This window comes from Drosophila nasuta, chromosome 3 (genome assembly GCF_023558535.2).
Source record: "Drosophila nasuta strain 15112-1781.00 chromosome 3, ASM2355853v1, whole genome shotgun sequence".
NCBI classification, from domain to species: Eukaryota; Metazoa; Arthropoda; class Insecta; order Diptera; family Drosophilidae; genus Drosophila; species Drosophila nasuta.
In genome coordinates this window covers 29,763,611-29,781,490 of record NC_083457.1, presented here as the reverse complement: position 1 = coordinate 29,781,490, position 17,880 = coordinate 29,763,611, and the positions used below count along the sequence as shown (strand labels likewise).

At 40.0% G+C, this 17,880-nt stretch overlaps 4 protein-coding genes and 1 long non-coding RNA gene across 14 annotated transcripts; 3 read left to right on the top strand and 2 right to left on the bottom strand.

Annotated features, from left to right (window-relative positions):
* The first annotated feature begins 472 nt into the window (after positions 1-472).
* LOC132788639 (glutathione S-transferase 1) lies at positions 473-1,438 on the top strand. The gene is made up of 4 exons (XM_060796145.1): positions 473-670; positions 733-781; positions 842-903; positions 959-1,438. Exons 1-4 carry the CDS (start codon positions 573-575, stop codon positions 1,428-1,430), a joined length of 681 nt encoding a protein of 226 aa, XP_060652128.1. The 5' UTR covers positions 473-572; the 3' UTR covers positions 1,431-1,438.
* LOC132788628 (DENN domain-containing protein 1A) lies at positions 990-10,789 on the bottom strand. 8 transcript variants are annotated; one of them, XM_060796126.1, is made up of 10 exons: positions 10,083-10,786; positions 9,686-9,883; positions 6,956-7,226; positions 6,838-6,891; positions 6,509-6,769; positions 5,985-6,446; positions 4,311-4,343; positions 3,668-4,180; positions 2,704-3,258; positions 990-2,450 (listed from the first exon to the last, which is right to left on the bottom strand). In XM_060796126.1, the coding sequence occupies exons 1-10, from the start codon at positions 10,097-10,099 to the stop codon at positions 1,938-1,940; spliced, it is 2,877 nt and encodes a 958-aa protein (XP_060652109.1). In that variant the 5' UTR covers positions 10,100-10,786; the 3' UTR covers positions 990-1,937. The 8 variants fall into 8 exon arrangements, 7 of the variants coding, with proteins under 7 accessions (XP_060652109.1, XP_060652110.1, XP_060652111.1 ...); XM_060796127.1 differs by having other exon boundaries at positions 3,680-4,180; positions 10,083-10,785; XM_060796128.1 differs by lacking the exon at positions 4,311-4,343 and having other exon boundaries at positions 10,083-10,789.
* LOC132788641 (uncharacterized) lies at positions 9,238-9,843 on the top strand. The gene is made up of 2 exons (XR_009632642.1): positions 9,238-9,517; positions 9,667-9,843. It is a non-coding gene; the product is annotated as an uncharacterized LOC132788641 (long non-coding RNA).
* Positions 10,790-11,435: 646 nt separating the features above from the next.
* Positions 11,436-15,736, top strand: LOC132788631 (phospholipase ABHD3). 3 transcript variants are annotated; one of them, XM_060796136.1, is made up of 6 exons: positions 11,436-11,682; positions 12,983-13,154; positions 13,259-13,428; positions 14,136-14,473; positions 14,538-14,770; positions 14,830-15,736. In XM_060796136.1, the coding sequence occupies exons 2-6, from the start codon at positions 13,038-13,040 to the stop codon at positions 15,307-15,309; spliced, it is 1,338 nt and encodes a 445-aa protein (XP_060652119.1). In that variant the 5' UTR covers positions 11,436-11,682; positions 12,983-13,037; the 3' UTR covers positions 15,310-15,736. The 3 variants fall into 3 exon arrangements, with proteins under 3 accessions (XP_060652119.1, XP_060652118.1, XP_060652117.1); XM_060796135.1 differs by lacking the exon at positions 11,436-11,682 and adding an exon at positions 11,991-12,113; XM_060796134.1 differs by lacking the exon at positions 11,436-11,682 and adding an exon at positions 12,135-12,592.
* LOC132788638 (5'-AMP-activated protein kinase subunit beta-1) lies at positions 15,703-17,680 on the bottom strand. Its single transcript, XM_060796143.1, has 3 exons — positions 16,682-17,680; positions 16,163-16,393; positions 15,703-16,103 (listed from the first exon to the last, which is right to left on the bottom strand). Exons 1-3 carry the CDS (start codon positions 17,321-17,323, stop codon positions 15,957-15,959), a joined length of 1,020 nt encoding a protein of 339 aa, XP_060652126.1. The 5' UTR covers positions 17,324-17,680; the 3' UTR covers positions 15,703-15,956.
* Positions 17,681-17,880: the final 200 nt, after the last annotated feature.

The window sequence follows — 17,880 nt, the reverse complement described above, 5'->3', positions numbered from 1 at the left end:
TATGATATAATATAGTGGGACCGTAAACACTGTAATAGCCTATTTCCACTGTCACTCAGTTTTTTTTACGTTTCGAACCGACTTTTCTTAAGGGTTTTTAAATGAGGCGAACGTAACGTTCGACCTGAACGGAAAAAACGAGGTTTTTTGATGCAGTGGAAATAGGCTATTATACCTTTGATATACAAATAGGCAGTGCCTATTAGGCAGCTATGTATATTGCTATATATAATTCGATTAGTCGTTTTGTCATTTCAATTATTTTTCCAAATGTATGTGTTTCTAGCGTAAGCTTGATCAATGGGAAAAATGCCCAAAAGGTAGATATCTTTTAAAACGTAAATCAGTTGTTTTAAATGTCGCGGCTTCCTGCGCGTTGTAGAAATATACTAATAAAAATACTAATAACTAACGAGGTGGCCATTATTAGCGTTTTTTTATTATAAAAGTTCGGCGTGCGGTCGCACAGATTTTTTTTAACAGTTTTTTTTAATAAACACCGTGTGAACTGATCTAAAAAGTATAATTTATTCAATAATAAAAGCTAAACGTCCTGTTATTGCAGTCTTATAATGCATGAAAAGCCATCTTTGTACTACGCTCTATTTAGTCCTCCTGCACGGGCCTGCATTCTAACTGCAAAGCTTATTGGACTAGACTTAAATCTTATGTGGGTCTTATACTGTATATGTATATTTAGATCATTTTCACTTTACTTTTCTTTTAAAACAGTGCTGTTGACTTTTCCAAAAAGGAGCACCTAAGTCCAGAGTTTCTAAAGGTACAAGTATACACTATATACATATATTTTTCAATCGTACTTATGCAATTCTCTCAACAGCTCAATCCGCAGCATCAGATTCCCGTGTTCGTGGACACAGACGGAGAGGTCTATGTGGATAGGTGCGTACGAAACTGGATCAATTAAGAAACTCGTTTTCAAAGTGCTTGTTCTTAGTCATGCAATTATATGTTTCATGGTGGCCAAGTATGCTAAAGATGATGAATTGTATTCGAAAGACTTGAAGCGTCGTGCACACATCGATCATCGCATGCACTATGAGAACGGCGTGCTCTTTCAGGTGATCAAAGACATTGTGGCACGGAATATATACGGTGGCGAGGCTGAGTTCAATGCGCGCTCCTTAGAACTTTGTCACAATGCATATGCCTCGTTAGAGCAATTTTTAAATCAGGGCAGCTTCGTTGTTGGCACTGAACTAAGCGTGGCTGATATATCCATTCACACGACGCTGATTACACTGGAGTTGCTTGTTCCTATAGACCAGGAACGGTATCTGGAGATTAACGGATGGCTGCAGCGAATGCAGAAGCTGCTGCCAGACTATGAAGAGATTAATCTAAAGGGTGCGAAGGCTCTGCAGCAACGTATTCTAAGCTGCATGGCCGAACACAAGGCAAATAAATAATTGTTCAATGTTTGTGTTTGATTTGTTCATATATATAATATGTATTTGCAATTTGAATTAATTTGTTTATAAGCTAATTGGATTAAATTCTGGCTACACTAAATTCTCATGTGTCTTTTGATTTGGAAGTCAAATGTTGGTATTCATGTGAAATAAGTTGCTCGTTGTGAGTTTTCTTTTGATGCATTTGTTGTTTGTTTTCATCGATATATAAGCCACACAAAAGTTTTGATTTTGAAACGGTCACTGAACTACCAAACATGTGTATAACTAGAATATGACGTATATTTAACGGTATATTTATGTATGTATGTATTTGTTTGTATGCAAGAATAATAATATTTAAGGTTTTGTCTGATATCATAGTTTGTTATCGCAGGTAACTTGCCTACTACTCCTCCTTCTATATCTAGCTATATACAACACAATCATAAACCTAATCACACTTATTTTGGTATACTTTCCCAGCAAACACACGACGACGAAAACGTCTCCTTTCTTATATCATTAGTCAAAGGTCGTCCAGTTATTCATTCCCTTGCCAACGCCAGCGCCTGCGGTTAATGCTGGCGTTGTGGTATTGCTCGGAGTCGTTGTCGTCGTGGTTACATTTAATGAGAACTGATCTAGCCCATATTTTCGCAACAGCTCAAAGTCATCATCCGGCTTCACACCTGTCATGTTGTTGCGTTGTATTTGTGGGGGCAACGGAGTCACTCGATTTGTGACCGCAGCCACAGTGGCCATGTGCTTGGGCGCAAAGTATGGATACAGCGGATTGTTGACACTATTATTGGCCTGCATAACCACGCTGCTGGTGACGCCGGCGGGCAGTGTGCTTGACTTGGTCTTGTTGCTGTTGAAATGTTTACTGCCCAGCGGTGGCAAGGGTCTTGCATTCTGATTGAGCGGATCGAAGTCCTCCAGATCGAAGCTAGTGTTGTTGCTATCGTCCAGCGATATCAGATCATTCATGCTATCCTCTGGTTGGGGCTGTGCGCTACTATTACTCCGCGGTGACTGTGTAAATAAACAAACAAATTTGCAATTATTTGGATTGTAAGCAGATTATGCGAATGGTTAGGCTACTAAATGACAGGCAGAAAAATGCGGATTAGTGATTGATTGCAACGCAACTACTACAAGGAAGGGGTGCAAAAACAATGGCCGGGTCTTATTAAATGATAGATAAGCAGAGCTAAATGTGTTAGTAAATGTGTTATGGGGCCGCAACCAGGACGTTCTTAGACAACTAGACGCGCAGCTGATGTACCTCTCTTTTGGCCCGCGGCGTTGGTATCGGCGCCGGCTCGGAGCCGTTCGGCGAGGACATATTTAGCTGCGAGAACCTTGAGGCAGCCGTTACAAACGAGGCACCCGACGAGCAGGATGACGACGACGCCGACGACGATGACGCCGATCCTGTTGACGTGTTTGAGCAGCGCAACGAATCGTTCTGCTCATCCTGCCAGCAATTACGCTCCAGTCGATTAATGCCAGCCGTCACCGCGGCGGCTGTGGCTGCCACCACAGCATTAGCGCTGCATTGACGCCTTGGCGGTATCGGTGGCGATTGCATATCCGGTGGATTGTCAAAACTGGAGTCTGTGGTCGCCAGTTGACGTCCCTTCGTAGGCGTCGATGTGTGCCGCGGTGGCTTTGACTCCACGACAACATTCGAATGCGTTGAATTGCTGGGCGCATACGGATGATTGTAGTAGGAGACAGGCTGTGTGGTTGGCGGCGGAGGACGTGCTGGCGGTGCTCCATTTGTATTTGTAGCGGCGGTGCGCGATCGTGTGCTGTGGTGTTCGGCATTTGGCTTAAGCTGCACATGGCGGATGGCGAATGGCGGTGATTGGTGGCGGTGTTTTTTGTTTTGTTTTGGTGGTGCAAGTTGCAAGAAGATGAGCAAACACAATCGAGTTGTACATACACAAGAGATACACACAGACAGACACAAGGAGACGAGACGAGGCGAGACGAGACAACACACATAGAAAAAAAAAACACATGAAAAAGGCAATGAAAAGAATGAACGTAACATCAATATTTTTGTTTCGCTATTCACGTAGTATAGAAACAACATCAATGATGCACAAATTAATATTAACGAGTGTTTGTGATAAAAGAGACAATAAACAAGCTGTATGCCACATAAGCAAGCGACGCAGTGCAACGCAAATGCAACGCGACACATTTTAGAGCTGCAGCAGCCGACTCTCGTATGCACGCACCATGCTACTTACGCTGCGATCAACGGCGGGCGTCTTAAAGAGCGGATGATTCTGCAGCTCCTGCGACAGATTCATCTCCGATGAGCAGATCGAGCTTGCCGAGCTAACAGCAGGAGACGCACCCACAAGATGATCACAATTAGCACGCATTGACGCACCCAGCGTAGAACCATTCGCGGGTATGTGACTGCTTGAGCTCGACATGGCCAGCGAAACAGGGCCACGACGTGGCTGGCCATGCGCTGGATGCAATTGCAGCGACGTTTGCTCCCGTGTCGCGATTCCTCCTCCATTCACGCTAATCTCGCCCTCCAGCCGTTTACTGCAAACCGGCGAACTGGGCGCCGAACGATGGGTGACCTTCCGTCCAAATGCAGCACCGTTGCTGCCGTCCGGTCGATCCGAGTGCTGTGGCGAGCCGAGGCCAAAGTGGAACTGATGATTGGGATTGTGGCTGCCGTTGTCGCGCCACTTTTTGTAGGCGGTCTTAACGCCACGCGAACTCTCCTTGACCTTTAGCGGAATATCAAACAGAGATTGGATCAATCCAAGCCGGGTAATTAGAGGCATATATCGAAAATGAAACACAGATCGAACGTATGTGAATTACGAGATTAAGATAAAATAGAGCTAAACCACTCACCGATTTGACGGCAGACTTAACAGCTGGATTAGTCTGCAAAAGTTAGGCGCATGTTTGGATAATACAGTAATACAGTAGTAGGTAGGATCGATTGATATATTATCGATTCAAAGCCAGAACGAGCGAGCGAGCATAAAGCACAGAAGCACACAACGTGAGTTCCAAAGTAGCATATGAAAGAGATTCACGATTCACGCGACAGACATACAATACATTAATGAGAAATATGTATATGAATAAGCCGCCGCAGCAATACAATGAATACAATGAAAATTACAACTAATTACTACTTAATTGTTAATTATGAAGGCGATGACAATGCTGATATATACGTAATAATGATGGGTTAGTGCAATGAGGCTTGAAAATGCTGATGATCTTCCATAATGATTTCGGTTCAAGGTTGTTAAAAATTATATTTTCGAGATTTGTGGGTCGATTAGTCGAGTGTGCAGTATTCAAGGTGTCTGGATAATAATGATATATTTGTGTAACTACCCCGGTTGATAAAAATTTCATTCGTTATGTTTGCATATGTCCAAGGCTAACATTTGTTATCATTTGAGGTTGTAAGTAAATGACGCGCGGTTAGCGTTAGACATAGTACATAGGCAATTCCATAATTCAAAGCGAAAAAAGTTAAAAATGTGAAAAGTGGTTTATGCGGACAACTTTGAACTTTGGTGAAAGTATTTTAACGAGACTAAATTCATTTTTAGTCCACAAGATTCCGCAAGAATCATCATATTTATATTAATTTACAATTTAATTTCCGTTCCTTTTTGTAGAAGGATTCGTTTAGAAAAATATGTGACATAAAAAAGAATTAAATCAATTAAATAAACCCCGAAAACTTAAAAAAGTCGAGCTCAAAACGTGTTCCTGTATTGTATTATATAATCATTTTCTTTTTGTGTTGGAATTGCCCATAATTGACATGAGGAGCGCGCCCAGTATTTGATGATGATATCTATCAAAAACATTGAAACTACATTTAAGGAAAAAATAATTAAGTTAAAAACACAAAAAATATATACGAAAATAAAAAAACTCAAAAAAAAAGTATTATTTTTGCCGTGAATTAAAGTATTAAGTGCAATTCTAGATTAAAAAGAGAGAAAGGAAGAATCAATAAAACTAACATTTTGATGTGAAAAGGTGTTTTTGTGTGTGTGGAAATTCTACTCGTATTTTTGGTGATGGACGGATGGCATTCAGATTAAATATAGTTCTTGGCAAACACTCGCGAAACACTGCGCTTTCCCAAATAATACTGCGAAATAAATCGAAATTAAATTAAAGATAATATGGTTGATCAAAATCAATAAATAAAGAGAAAACAGCAAAGTTTTAGCAATTCTTAAAAAATACGGCACAACATTTATCGGGAAGTTGTAATGGGACAGCGCAGGGGGAACTCTCTTTCATCCATGTATGCTCTCCAAACCAAATAGAAATAAATATATATATATATGTATATATAAATAAAATTACGGATATATGTATGTACAATAAGACCCAAAAAGTGTAGCACAACTTAAAAGTGGGAAGTATGGATTGTGGAATGGGTGTATGTCGGAATTGCTCAATGAGTGGGTTAAGGCAACAGAGACACCGACCAAGGCAATAGCTAAGCCAAGAAAGCATTACATTTGCATCAGCAGAATCACTCACCTTGTCCTTCATTTGCTTTAGGAATACATAGTTGCGACCGCGTTTCTTCATCTTTTCTGCATAGCGCACAGTTTCCAGTTCGAATTCATCGGAGAAACCCAAACCACTATTGAGCATTTTGAGTCGATCGTCGACGAATTGCGCAAAGATCTGCAGCTCCATCATTTTGGTTAGAAAGGGACGCAAATGTGCGGGCCGAGATTCAATGAATTTGGCGTGATTGAACGTCTTGCAGGTGTCGTGAAACTCAACAGCATCCCGATAGCCGCCAATCAGCTGTACCAGTGCGCCTAGAAATATTTTCGATACACGATCCCCAATGTGATCCTGCGTGTGACTCAGATATTTCTTAAGTTGCGACACAATCTCCGGCGGCAGCGAACGCACATCATCAAAGGGACTTTCGAATATCTTCGTATCACAGTTTAAGATCACAACTTCTCCGAGCTCATCGTCGGAAACCTACATTTAAAATGAATATATCTTTAATAAGGACCCGTGGTTAAATTTAGATCAATGCTTACAGTGTCGAGTACTGGCTTTGGCACACCAATTAGATATGGCATGGGTGCACCCAGGTAATCCTTAAATTCCCAAGGCAACACCGGTATGAAAATGTGCTGCCAGACCATAGGATAGAGGAATGCATTGGCTGCTTGAATGCAAGAGGAGAGCCTATCCAAGTGGCTGGAAGTGAATATGATTCGCCGTTCGGCAAGCATGGCAGCAAATACACAGATCATCTCCTTCGGATCCACAAAATTGTAATACAGATTTAGGTTATGCTGCAATGAAATAAATCACATTTTATTCACTCAATTAGCAAGGTTGATTAGACAAAGTCAACGCTTACATTTTCTGGTATGCTAGGCAGCTGAAACTGCAACGGACGTTCAAATGTAAAATGCTGTAAGAAAATCAAGAAAATTATTATCACACATGTCAACAGCATTAATTTTCATTCAACTTACGCTCTGTCCGCTACTGTAGAATACCGTTAAACTACCGCCCGAGTCGGGCACGCCTCTGTTGTAAGCCTCCGATAGAAAGGTTCGAAAGCCATTTCGATCCGTACGCCGCAGTTCGGCCAGTACAATTAACAGCTTAAGGAAAGTGTCGTGCCAGGGCAGATAGGTGATCAGCACCATCGCCGTATCCGTTTTAGGATCGTGCCGACAGAAGCCAAAACGCCATTTCGAGTCGCCGGTGGTATGTACAAATGAATACGATTGCACTGATCCCCTGTAAAATAAAGAGAGAACAATAATAATTAGCTTCGTTGTTTAGTAATTTATCCTCAAAATTATGCGTTTGACTTTTGTCATTTAAATCGATTAACCTATGCCAGTAAATTTTCCCAAATTTTAATAATGAAAGTGGAAGTGGATTTCTTCTTAGTTTTATTCTCAAAAAAGTTTGTTTTTTATGAATGACCTACATATAAAGTCGCATAATAATACCATATCTGCACATAAGAACCACCAAGGAGCTTACTTTTCATGTATATGTTAAATTTTCTTTTCGTGCCAATTTATTTTCATAGACCTTTGAACTACAGATAAGTAGATGGAATTGCAAATTTCCAGCGAAAATTATTCAGAGATTAAAACATATACTGGGAATGCCAATATAACCACATAAATAGTCTGTACGCTACAAATATTCGAAAATATAAGCAAACAATTATTCTCCCATTTTATCGACTTGTTCTTGGAATAAGACAAATTATGTAATTGTATACAATTAGCCATTTCATCAAAAATATGCCTATATTTGCTTCACATGGACCATTTGCGGTCAGGAGTGGGCAAGCATTTTCTGGTGTACTGTGTATACAATATAAAGATTATTAAAGAGCATCCGGTCGACAACGGCGAACAAGCAACGGTGGCACGATTCGATGCCGAATGACCTTGATATCAACAACAATAGTAAGAGGCGCGTGCTCCATGCTGTGCTTCATTGCATCTCTGTTTGTACAGATTACTTACTTACTATATACAGCATTACTTGTGTTATAGTATCTACCAAAATTAGACAGCCATTCATTGCTCTTTCTTCTGGTCTGCTGCCTAGGAATGACTAATGCCGTTGTTCATTGACGCTAGAAAAGTTGATTTGCCATTTCTGTGAACTGTCTCTTAATCCACATAATAAACAATTAGCAGGCAAACAATAAAATCTATATTTTATGAGGCATTTTATAGCATATAAGCCATTTAAAACATATTAAAGACTTATAAACATAAATTATATGTAAATTTATGCAATACATTATCGTAGTTTGTTTTGCTTTCGGCTCAAGTCTTGTTATTGTGTTTACGTGAGTGTGTGTGTGTGGAAATAGCTTATTAGCAATTTAAACAACGCACAATTTGCAGCAACAGCAACGACAACAACAACAATAACAAACATAATATTTACTCCCACTTAGCTTACTTTCAATGCGACGCGTTGCGTCTTTTGCTTTGGCCTCCGTTTTGAGTTGTGTTTTGCTTTTATTTTATTTTTTACAGCTCTTTCGCATTTCGCGGGCATTTTTCTTGGCGTTTGCGGATTACGTAAAGTCGTTAGATGCGATGCGCGCAGTTTATTTAATAAAATATGCAAAGCAGGCGGAGCGACAAAATCGCAATGCGCGTCTTCTTGCTGTTGTTGTTTTTTTTTTTTATTGTGCGGCCAAGGAGGAAGTGGCGGTGACATTCCCCCAAGCTTAGCATGTCGGTGCATTGACTTTGCCGATAACAGTTAATTACAACAATGCTAGTATTCTGCGAGAGAGCGAGAGGAGAATAAGACTTTTGTTTGAATTAAGACAGACAGACAACAAATGAAAGAAAAAGAAAGGGAGCTGCAGGCGAATTGTTATCGTTGTTGTATGACTCTCTCTATCTCTTTATTGTTGATGAGCTAATTCCCAAAATCATTGCCACTGGCTAATATTTGCAATTATTATTAATTTTACTTTGAACATGAGCAACATTTGTTCGCTGCTTTCGAAAACTCAAGTTTATCAGTGTTTTCCCTGCGATAATTATGGCATAGAGGGTAAATGGAATGGGGAAGGGAGACGAGGGGCGAAACCAAAGACAACTTGTTGCCCAGTTTTGAGTTTTGAGCAGCTGCACACAACAGATAAACCAGAAATGTTTTCGGCGTGACTAACAAGGCACTCCACAAAAGACAATTCAATTGGCCATATATATATACGATATTCACCATATGTATGTAACTGATATAGTAACCAGAGTGAGGAAATATTTACTATAAAAGAGAAAAAACAACAACAGCAGCGAGCAGCGTAAAGTGCGAAAATGAATTGCGCTCAGCAAAATGCGAATTAAATAATCCATCACAATGCGCCATACAAACTGACGCACATGTAAACAAACATAAAACTACAACACAACAGGTTATACAATTCATGGACAAACTTGAAGTGGTCGCAGTCACTGCTGCTGCTGCTGCGATGATTCATCAGCGTCGACGTCAACGTCAGCGTCGTCGTTGTCGACCATTCACCCAGTCAGACTGTAAATATCAAACCTAACATCAAACGGTTGTTGTTGGTTCTATTTGTTGTTGTTGTTTGTCTATGGCCCGTTTATATGACTAACGTAGAGTAACCGGAAACAAATACGCACACATACTGATGCAATGTTTCGTGGGGAATTTGTAACAGATGATTGTATGAAACTCACCTCTCGATGTCGCAGGGAAAGGCAAACGATGGTATGCCGGTGAGCACCTCCTTATCGCGAAATCCCTCGGGGAAACTCTCGATAATAACGCCAGCGGGCGTCGCTGTGCCTCCTCCATTTCGACTGATAGTACCACGATCAATGCCTCGCGTGGGTTTCACCTCACACCAAAACTCAAAGAGTTTTTTCACATCATTTCTGTCAATAACAGAACATTCATTAGGTAAGCTAGCTTATAATAAACATGTAGTAGTAGTAGTAGTAGTTGTAGTTTATAAAATACGAGCAGCTGATGTAAATTTCACTGCTCAGCCAAGCGTTACGCCCACTGCACATATTGTATGTAGTTTTTTCTATTCCCAGCAGATGGAAATCTCAGAGAATATGAAATACTCACTTGATACGCGAACCCATTTTCTGGATGTTGTATTTGCTGCCAGTTTTCTTTTCTAGCACATGTTTCAATCAATTTGATTTGTGTGTTTTTATCTGTTGTTTTCTACTACTCCGATCTGCTATTTTCATATGTCGTATTTTTAATTTGGATTTGTTTTGTCACTCAATCACACAACGAGCGAACAGCAGCAGCAGCCCGCATAAACATTCACTACTGTCACTGCGCCCTTCTCTTCACTTCAGCTGCCTTGCTCTTGCTGTTTCTCTTTGTCGATTCACGATTTGGATTCGCGACGTCATTGAATCATATTTTTCATTGTTTTTCTCTCGCTATTGCGTATGCAATTTTTTGAAACTATTCAAGGCCACTGTATATTTGATTCTGGGCATGTGTTTTAGCCCCAATTGTTAATAATACACTTAGCACACTTATTAATCTGCAATATTATCGAACAAAAACAATTCGACCGACAAAACACCAACAAAGAGACTCACGCGGACGAACGCGACCGACCCAGACAGCAGTTGCACTTGTACTGACTTAGGTGGAGGAACATTGATGGCAACATGGATGCATCGATGGATGTATTTAAAATGTTCCAAAATATCGATTTTTTATGGAAAACTCTAATGTTATTTTTTGCAAATAATAATAATCTTCGTATTTATTATTTTTTTAGGTGGATTTTTGTTTTTGTTTCTTAAAAATAGAGCTTTTTTAAAGCTATTTTATTTGTTGGAATGTTACCAAACGCAAGACTTTAAATACATGCACTTTTATGTTGTTTAGATATACTGAAATACAGAAATCTGTCATTTGGCCACACTACATTTACGAATCAGGAAAGTTTTTATACAAGCAGTTTGATTGTTCTTAATTTTTTAGAGTTTTGGACTTCATCTACAAAGTATTCATGACAATATTTCTGTGTTGGGCCTGCACTAATTCCTCAAAAAAACGTACTTTTCGGCAAACAACGAAATCGAAAAACGATTATCATACGAATAACGGCCACATTTCTCATGCTTGGTGTTCTATTCGATAACCGACTGAAGGGGTCAGCTGTGCGAAACTAGTTCCTGTTAACTCAAATGAATCTGTTAGGCGTTTTAAATTGGAGTACCTGACGTTAATTTAATTCGAGCTCAAGCAACATTTTAAGATAGACTGCCTCCAATTTAAAAAAGAAGATTTTAGAAAACAATCTAATTTTTCAGATGTATTTAAGTAATCAACTCAATTTAAAAATAAATAAGTAATGCGAAAGTTCCTGATGCACCACTGTTAATTTACATTACAGTAAAATGTAAAACTTTGTTGTTTCAAGTTGTGTCCGACAGACGCCAGCTGTCACGTTTTAGTTGCGCTAAAATTGTTTTTGTTTACAATCCAGTTTCGTTACATTTAAATTATTATCCTTTTTCCCTGGTTGTGAATGCATAGAAAAAATACCATAAAATGGCTGTAATCGTTGCTGTTATTATATAATTATATTTGCTTCCAAACGATAATCGACTAACAATTACTGAAAGTTCCTTTTGCTGGCGGCAGCAACAGCAACAACAACTAACGCTTCGCTTTGTTTACTTCTTGTAGAGAGGCAAGTTATTATTGTGTATATATTGTTAAAAATGCGTGCGTCATAATTGGTAAGGTAATTACGCCACCCACTTCCTCCACATGCACACCAAAATAGCACAAAGGTTGACATCCCATCCCCTTGACCCTGGCTATTGATTTTGTTGTTGCACGTGATGCCAAGACAAAACTGAATAATATCTGTGTGTGTGACTATGCGATGTTGTGCATGTGTGAGCAAATGTTCGCATTACAATTCAACGGCCATTTTGGCTAGAGAACGCGACCTACCGGCCTAGAAGTGAAGCAAGCACAGCTCATTGCTGCTTTGTGAGCCACTGGATAAGCATCAAAATTTATTTGTTTAAGCTGTGTCATTTAGAATACATTACAAAAAATTATCCAAAATTTATTATTTTTGAAATTATCCGTTATCTTACATTTCTTTTCAAGGTAAGCGCAAAATACTCGTTTCATGGATTGTTAAAAATTATGCAAGAAAAACAACAATAAAAGTGTCAAACGTGTTTAGTTACCTCTTTGTTGGTAGTCGAACGATAAACGAATTTATACACTATTCTATATGTGTACCCAACTTGTTTGATAAGCAAGCCATACCATAGTTAAGATATCTGTCCCTTCCTGACAACACACAACTTTAAAAGTCCCCGAGCCATGTTGTACGCCTTTGGTCAGATGCCGCCCAAAGCGGCAAATCAAATTCAAAAATTCAATTTTGCCGAGTTGCGAAACTTTGCCCGAAGCACGCTTGTGATTAGTCATAATGATACTATTAACAGAAGCATGATGAATGCAGCTGTAGCCCATCAACTACAACAACGATACCAACAGCAGCAAAAACAGCAACAACAACAACGACTTCTACCTCATTATCATCAACGATGCGGTCTACAATTTAAACAGGAACTTCTGTGAGTGCGAATGTGATAAGCCCTTTATTTTGGAATAAGTTCTATGTGTACTCTATGTATTATCTGCGTTGTCATCTGAGTGTCTTCGTGATAACGAACAGAACGCGAGGCGAAACTCGAGTTCGAGTGCACGCCGTCTCTTCTGGCCAGTTAGTAGTTCTCAATCAAAACATATACATACATATGTATAGTGATTACTATGAGCCGACGATGTGCGATAAGATATACCTCGCAATTATACGAGTAGTATATGTGTATATACATACATACTATATCGCAAAAACCCGACGAAAATGCCTTCGACACACTCTGCATATTATTCATTCATTCAGCAAATTCCGCAGCCTTCGTTTATAAATTGTAATTTGCACGTCTTTTTCTCAATTGCAGTCGCCCGAGGGTTCAAAGTACCAAATTATCAGTCCGTGGCATTCAAACAGAGGCAATGTCAGTCAGCATGTTCTATTCCATGTACGCGTATCTCTCGCATATACCTCGTCTCCATGCGCTTGGTATTGCGATATTCGCTTATGTCGTGTATTACCTCATTCAGGTGGTAAAGGTGAGTGTTTCTCATATCGTATATTACGTAATATCGTTTGATTGATATCTAAATTGCAAGATGATATTTAAACTGCATGTCACCTCACAACTATATAACTATAGCGACCGATTATTGCCTGCTCTGAGGGACCATTCAAGAAGTATCTGATACGCAAGATGCCCACGCTGGAGAACAAATATTGGCCAACTTTCTGGTGTGTGGAAAGTCGTGCTCAGACAGTTCTTGCGAGCCTGCTGCGCTCCCAGAGCTTGCCGCGCGTCAACTACCGCAGGTAATGATCTCAATGACCCTTTTCGATATACATCAATTTGATGCACTTTATACATACATATGTATGTATGTATGAGAGCAGAAGTTTAATGCGAAGCGGTTTTAAAAATCTTGATTAAACACAATTCGCGATGGCCTTCAACCCATTTATAATCTTGCATATTTATAATTTGAAATACTTTAGAACCTCTGAGAGATGTATAATATTTATATATGTACATATAATATATAGAAATTGGATTACCCCGTGATTTTAATCGGTTATTGAAAATGATGCAATTGTATGGAATCTGCAATTAATATATAAATATGTTTGGGAGACTCATTAACATTTCACAATCACAATGATCGTGCTAATTTTACCCTAATTGGTACGACTTAACAGTTGTTTTGCGTTTAACTGAATCTTTTCATAAAATAATTAATACAATATTTTTAACGACTGTTGGGCTTTTAGTGAATAGTTTTCAATAATCAGATTTTTGAAATTGTGTTCATTTAATTTAGATAAAATTAATTAAAAAGATTTAGAGCAAACTTTTTAATTGAAAAACATCTTTATACGATTATGGTGGATGTGCAATGAAGCGAACTTCCAAATATTGTAACGTAATACCAATAGTTATCCAACTATTATAAATGCAAATTAATTATAGAATAAAAGCCAGTTTCTAATTTTTTATATGTAAATTACCTTTTTTTTTTTAGAGAAATTTTGAGCCTCAAGGATGGCGGCGAGGTTGCTCTGGACTGGATGGAAGAGGGCTGTGACGAGAGTGCTCCCTGTGTGCTAATATTGCCCGGACTGACAGGCGAGAGTCAGGCGGAGTACATCAAGTGCCTAGTCTTTGCTGCTCAACAGGCTGGCATGCGGGTTGTTGTATTCAACAATCGCGGTCTTGGCGGAATCGAACTGAAGACGCCACGACTTTACTGCGCTGCCAACTGTGAGGATCTATGTGAGGTTGTGCAACATGTGCGACGCACGCTGCCCGCCCATTGTAAACTGGGCGCCACCGGAATATCCATGGGTGGCCTCATACTCGGTATGAACATAAACAATAACCAAATTGTTTACTATGTGGTAACACATGTGTTTGCTTTATTCAGGCAACTATTTGGCACGCAAGAGTGACGAGGCGCGTATCAATCTTTCGGCTGCCAAGATTATATCGGTGCCTTGGGATGTGCACAAAGGCAGCGACAGCATTGAGAAGCCAGTCATCAATAACTTGCTAGGACGTCATCTTGCGGGTAGCTTGTGCCGCACTTTGCGCAATCATTTGGAGGTCTACAGAGATATCTATCAGGACTCTGACATAGATATACAACGCATACTACGTGTAAGTATTATTTAAAAGCGCTTTTAGCAATAATAAAATTAATACTTATTTGCTACTAGTGCAAGACGATTAAAGAGTTCGATCAGCTGTTTACGGCCAAGCAATTTGGATACGCCCATGTTAATGATTACTACGCGGATGCCACACTGCACAATAAGTTGGATCACATTTCGGTGCCATTGCTCTGCTTGAGTGCAGCTGATGATCCGTTCCAGCCATTGGATGCCATACCCATTAAGGCGGCCAATCAATGCACTCATGTGGCAATTATAATTACAGCCCGCGGCGGTCATATCGGTTTCCTTGAGGGCTGGTGGCCATCAACCAAAGATCAGTACATGTGCCGGCTATTCACCGAGTACTTCACCAAAGCGCTCTTCGACGAGGATGGTGAATTTGAAAGAACCGCCAACAAAATGCATGAGCATTTTCTTGCCAAACGCACTGTTGAGCTGGGCTCAGATGCTAATGTGCCACCAGCAGTTCTTTTGGTGGACAAACCGGTCGAGCAGCTGGAGCACAAGGTGAAGCTGATGTAGAATGGCAACGGCCAAACACAAGAAGCATCAAAAACAACTTATTAACTAGATATATATATAGAAAATATATGTATTCCGATTGCCAGTGTTGTAGAGTTTAGCTGGAGACTTGTGATACTATGAATTGAACAATAATCCAATGGGTTAAATTGAACTTGTACTTGAACAATGTAACTAATTAGATATTCAACATTTCGACAGCCGTTAGAAACTATACCAAAATTATCGCTAGAGCAAAAATATTAGTCACATATCAAATTGGAACAGTGAACCAACAAAAGCTTTATAATTAATGATAATAATAATACATAAAAATATTTATACTTTAGTAGATTAATCGCGAACGGAAAAGTAATAACTATGACACAGAACAATAATCTTACTCAAAACATCTATTTTTTTAAAATTCAATATATATATATTTAATTAATAATAATAATAATAAAAAAATACAACGCTTAACGATAGTACTCTCAGTTTTGAACAAAGTGTATGCGCGTATTCCGCTATCTCCAAATTGTAAAAACCAAAACAAAGAGCGAGCGACTTGAAAAAAACCATTTACAGCTAAGACACGTACGTATTATGTACTATATAGTATATATGTATATGTATATAAAAAAGAGAGTTATTTGGGTTGAATCTGCCTAAATGGGCTTGTAGAGCAGCGTGGTTACGTATTTCTTGCGATAACGATGTGTGGCACTGAGCACCATGACGCCGTCTTTGATGGAGAGCGCATACAAGTGGTTCAACATGACATGGTTGGGTTCGGGCAACAAAGTTGGCTCGCACTGCAACAAATGATGGAATTGTCAGTAGTGTATAAACTTGGCTAAGCTCAAGTACTCACCGATAGCGGAGTGTCTTTGTTGAGTATAACCTGAAGCAGATGTGGCGGCAGCACAGGCGGACCCGATACCTTCTCCCAAGGCTTGACCTGCGGCACCTCCTGTGAGTACTCTCTTTCCGCATAGTTGGGCACGTTCTCGCTGTCCTTGGCCAGGGCTTGGAATACCTCAAAATCAGAGGCACGCACCGACACCAAATTGTTCTTATCGCCCTCGTCGTTCTCCACACTTTTCTATATGACACAACGAAATCGAAGCGGGCAATAAACTTGTAATTAGAGCACAAAGCAAAGCCAAGCAATTAGTGCAGTTTCGGGTGTTCAATATTTGTGGCATTGCCAACCCAACTGAAATCCAAAACACTGATGTGTCGTCGCTTCTCTCAGCTTTGTTTACAGTCCAGCGGCTCGTTGATTACACAACACACACTCAATAGTGGAAAAATAGTCAACTGCGTCATCAATTGTAAACATTCTCGCTCTCATATCGATTTTCCCCCCACTTGAGATGGCAAAACTTACCAATTTGGGATCGTGCTTCCATTCGCCATCCACACAGAACTTGTACTGGTGATCGCCCTCGGGCAAGTCAATGATGGTCACAAAATTGCCGTGACTGCGTACCATCGGTATGGGTTTCCACTTGGAGAATGTGCCCGATATGGTGACATTTTTGCCACCGTAATCCCAACGCAAAACTGTCGGCAGCGCTGTTTTCTTTGGCTCAGCATCAGGGTCGCCTAGACCAAGTGATCCTGTTGCCTGCGCCAGTTCGTCGTCGTTGTTTTCGTCCATTAGTAAATTGTTGTTGTCTCGCTCAGCTGTTGCTGCTGTTGTTATTGTATCGTTATCTGATGTGCGCTTAGCGCCAGCTGCTGCTCTCGTATAATACGGGTCTTCGTCTTCTTGCGACGAACCCTCGGTTAAGACTGCCGTATGTTTTTTATCGAACGAGAATGCTTGCCCGCCGCCTGCTCCAATACCGCCCAAAGCTGCTGCTGCTGCGCCCGCGCTTCCCCCGGCCCCGTTGCCCCCTCCGGCCACACCGCCGCCACTTGCCAGTACCGAGTCGCGAAAATGTGCGGGAGAACTCGGCGTTGAGAGGTCGGTCGACTTGTGACGCTCTCGATGCATATGCACAGTCGAGCTGCCCGCGTTTCCCATATTGCTTGATGCAGCACTTGCTAAATCGTAGTCGCTCTCTTAACGCGCGCTCTCTCTCTCTTTTGGAGGTTACTTAAAGCATTTAATATTGGACGTTTGTTTTTTTTTTTTGGCACTTTGTTTTACTTCACCTTCCGTTTATTGTTTTCAATGTTGTTGCGTTTCCGTGTTCGTATAAAAGACGTTTGCGTAGTATTATTATTATTCGTTGTAGACAATATTTGGCAAATTAACTTTGATTTTTTTGTCGTATTATTTAATAGTTTGTTTTCGTCGTAAAATGGCTAATTATAATTACAACTATCTACATATGTGTGTGTGCACATATATGTATGTCATTTATGTCCGTAGATATGTTTGTGTGTATTTGCAGCTCCAATTGGACTACTGATTCATTTGGCAAGAACGTTACAGTGTCGCATGACAAATTGTTATCGACCAGGGCGGCAAATGCTGCTAGTTTTAAAATTGATTTGATATCTCCGTTAAACAAATCTTATGCAAAACAAAAGGAACGGACTAATATAATAATATTGAAAGTAAACTTTTATTTTCAA

What these genes read in the sequence shown, in the direction of transcription:
- LOC132788639 (XM_060796145.1), top strand. Translation starts at nt 573, where the DNA reads ATGCATGAAAAGCCATCTTTGTACTACGCTCTATTTAGTCCTCCTGCA. An exon ending in GGACTAGACTTAAATCTTAT is followed by an intron (nt 671 to 732) that starts GTGGGTCTTATA and finishes CTTTTAAAACAG; the next exon opens with TGCTGTTGACTTTTCCAAAA. An exon ending in TAAGTCCAGAGTTTCTAAAG is followed by an intron (nt 782 to 841) that starts GTACAAGTATAC and finishes TTCTCTCAACAG; the next exon opens with CTCAATCCGCAGCATCAGAT.
- LOC132788638 (XM_060796143.1), bottom strand. Translation starts at nt 17,323, where the DNA reads ATGGGAAACGCGGGCAGCTCGACTGTGCATATGCATCGAGAGCGTCAC. An exon ending in GGAAGCACGATCCCAAATTG is followed by an intron (nt 16,394 to 16,681) that starts GTAAGTTTTGCC and finishes TGTGTCATATAG; the next exon opens with AAAAGTGTGGAGAACGACGA. An exon ending in ACAAAGACACTCCGCTATCG is followed by an intron (nt 16,104 to 16,162) that starts GTGAGTACTTGA and finishes CATTTGTTGCAG; the next exon opens with TGCGAGCCAACTTTGTTGCC.
- LOC132788628 (XM_060796126.1), bottom strand. An exon ending in TCTACAGTAGCGGACAGAGC is followed by an intron (nt 6,892 to 6,955) that starts GTAAGTTGAATG and finishes ATTTTCTTACAG; the next exon opens with CATTTTACATTTGAACGTCC. An exon ending in TTAAGTCTGCCGTCAAATCG is followed by an intron (nt 4,181 to 4,310) that starts GTGAGTGGTTTA and finishes ATTCCGCTAAAG; the next exon opens with GTCAAGGAGAGTTCGCGTGG.
- LOC132788631 (XM_060796134.1), top strand. Translation starts at nt 12,336, where the DNA reads ATGTTGTACGCCTTTGGTCAGATGCCGCCCAAAGCGGCAAATCAAATT. An exon ending in ACCTCATTCAGGTGGTAAAG is followed by an intron (nt 13,155 to 13,258) that starts GTGAGTGTTTCT and finishes ATATAACTATAG; the next exon opens with CGACCGATTATTGCCTGCTC. An exon ending in CCGCGCGTCAACTACCGCAG is followed by an intron (nt 13,429 to 14,135) that starts GTAATGATCTCA and finishes TTTTTTTTTTAG; the next exon opens with AGAAATTTTGAGCCTCAAGG.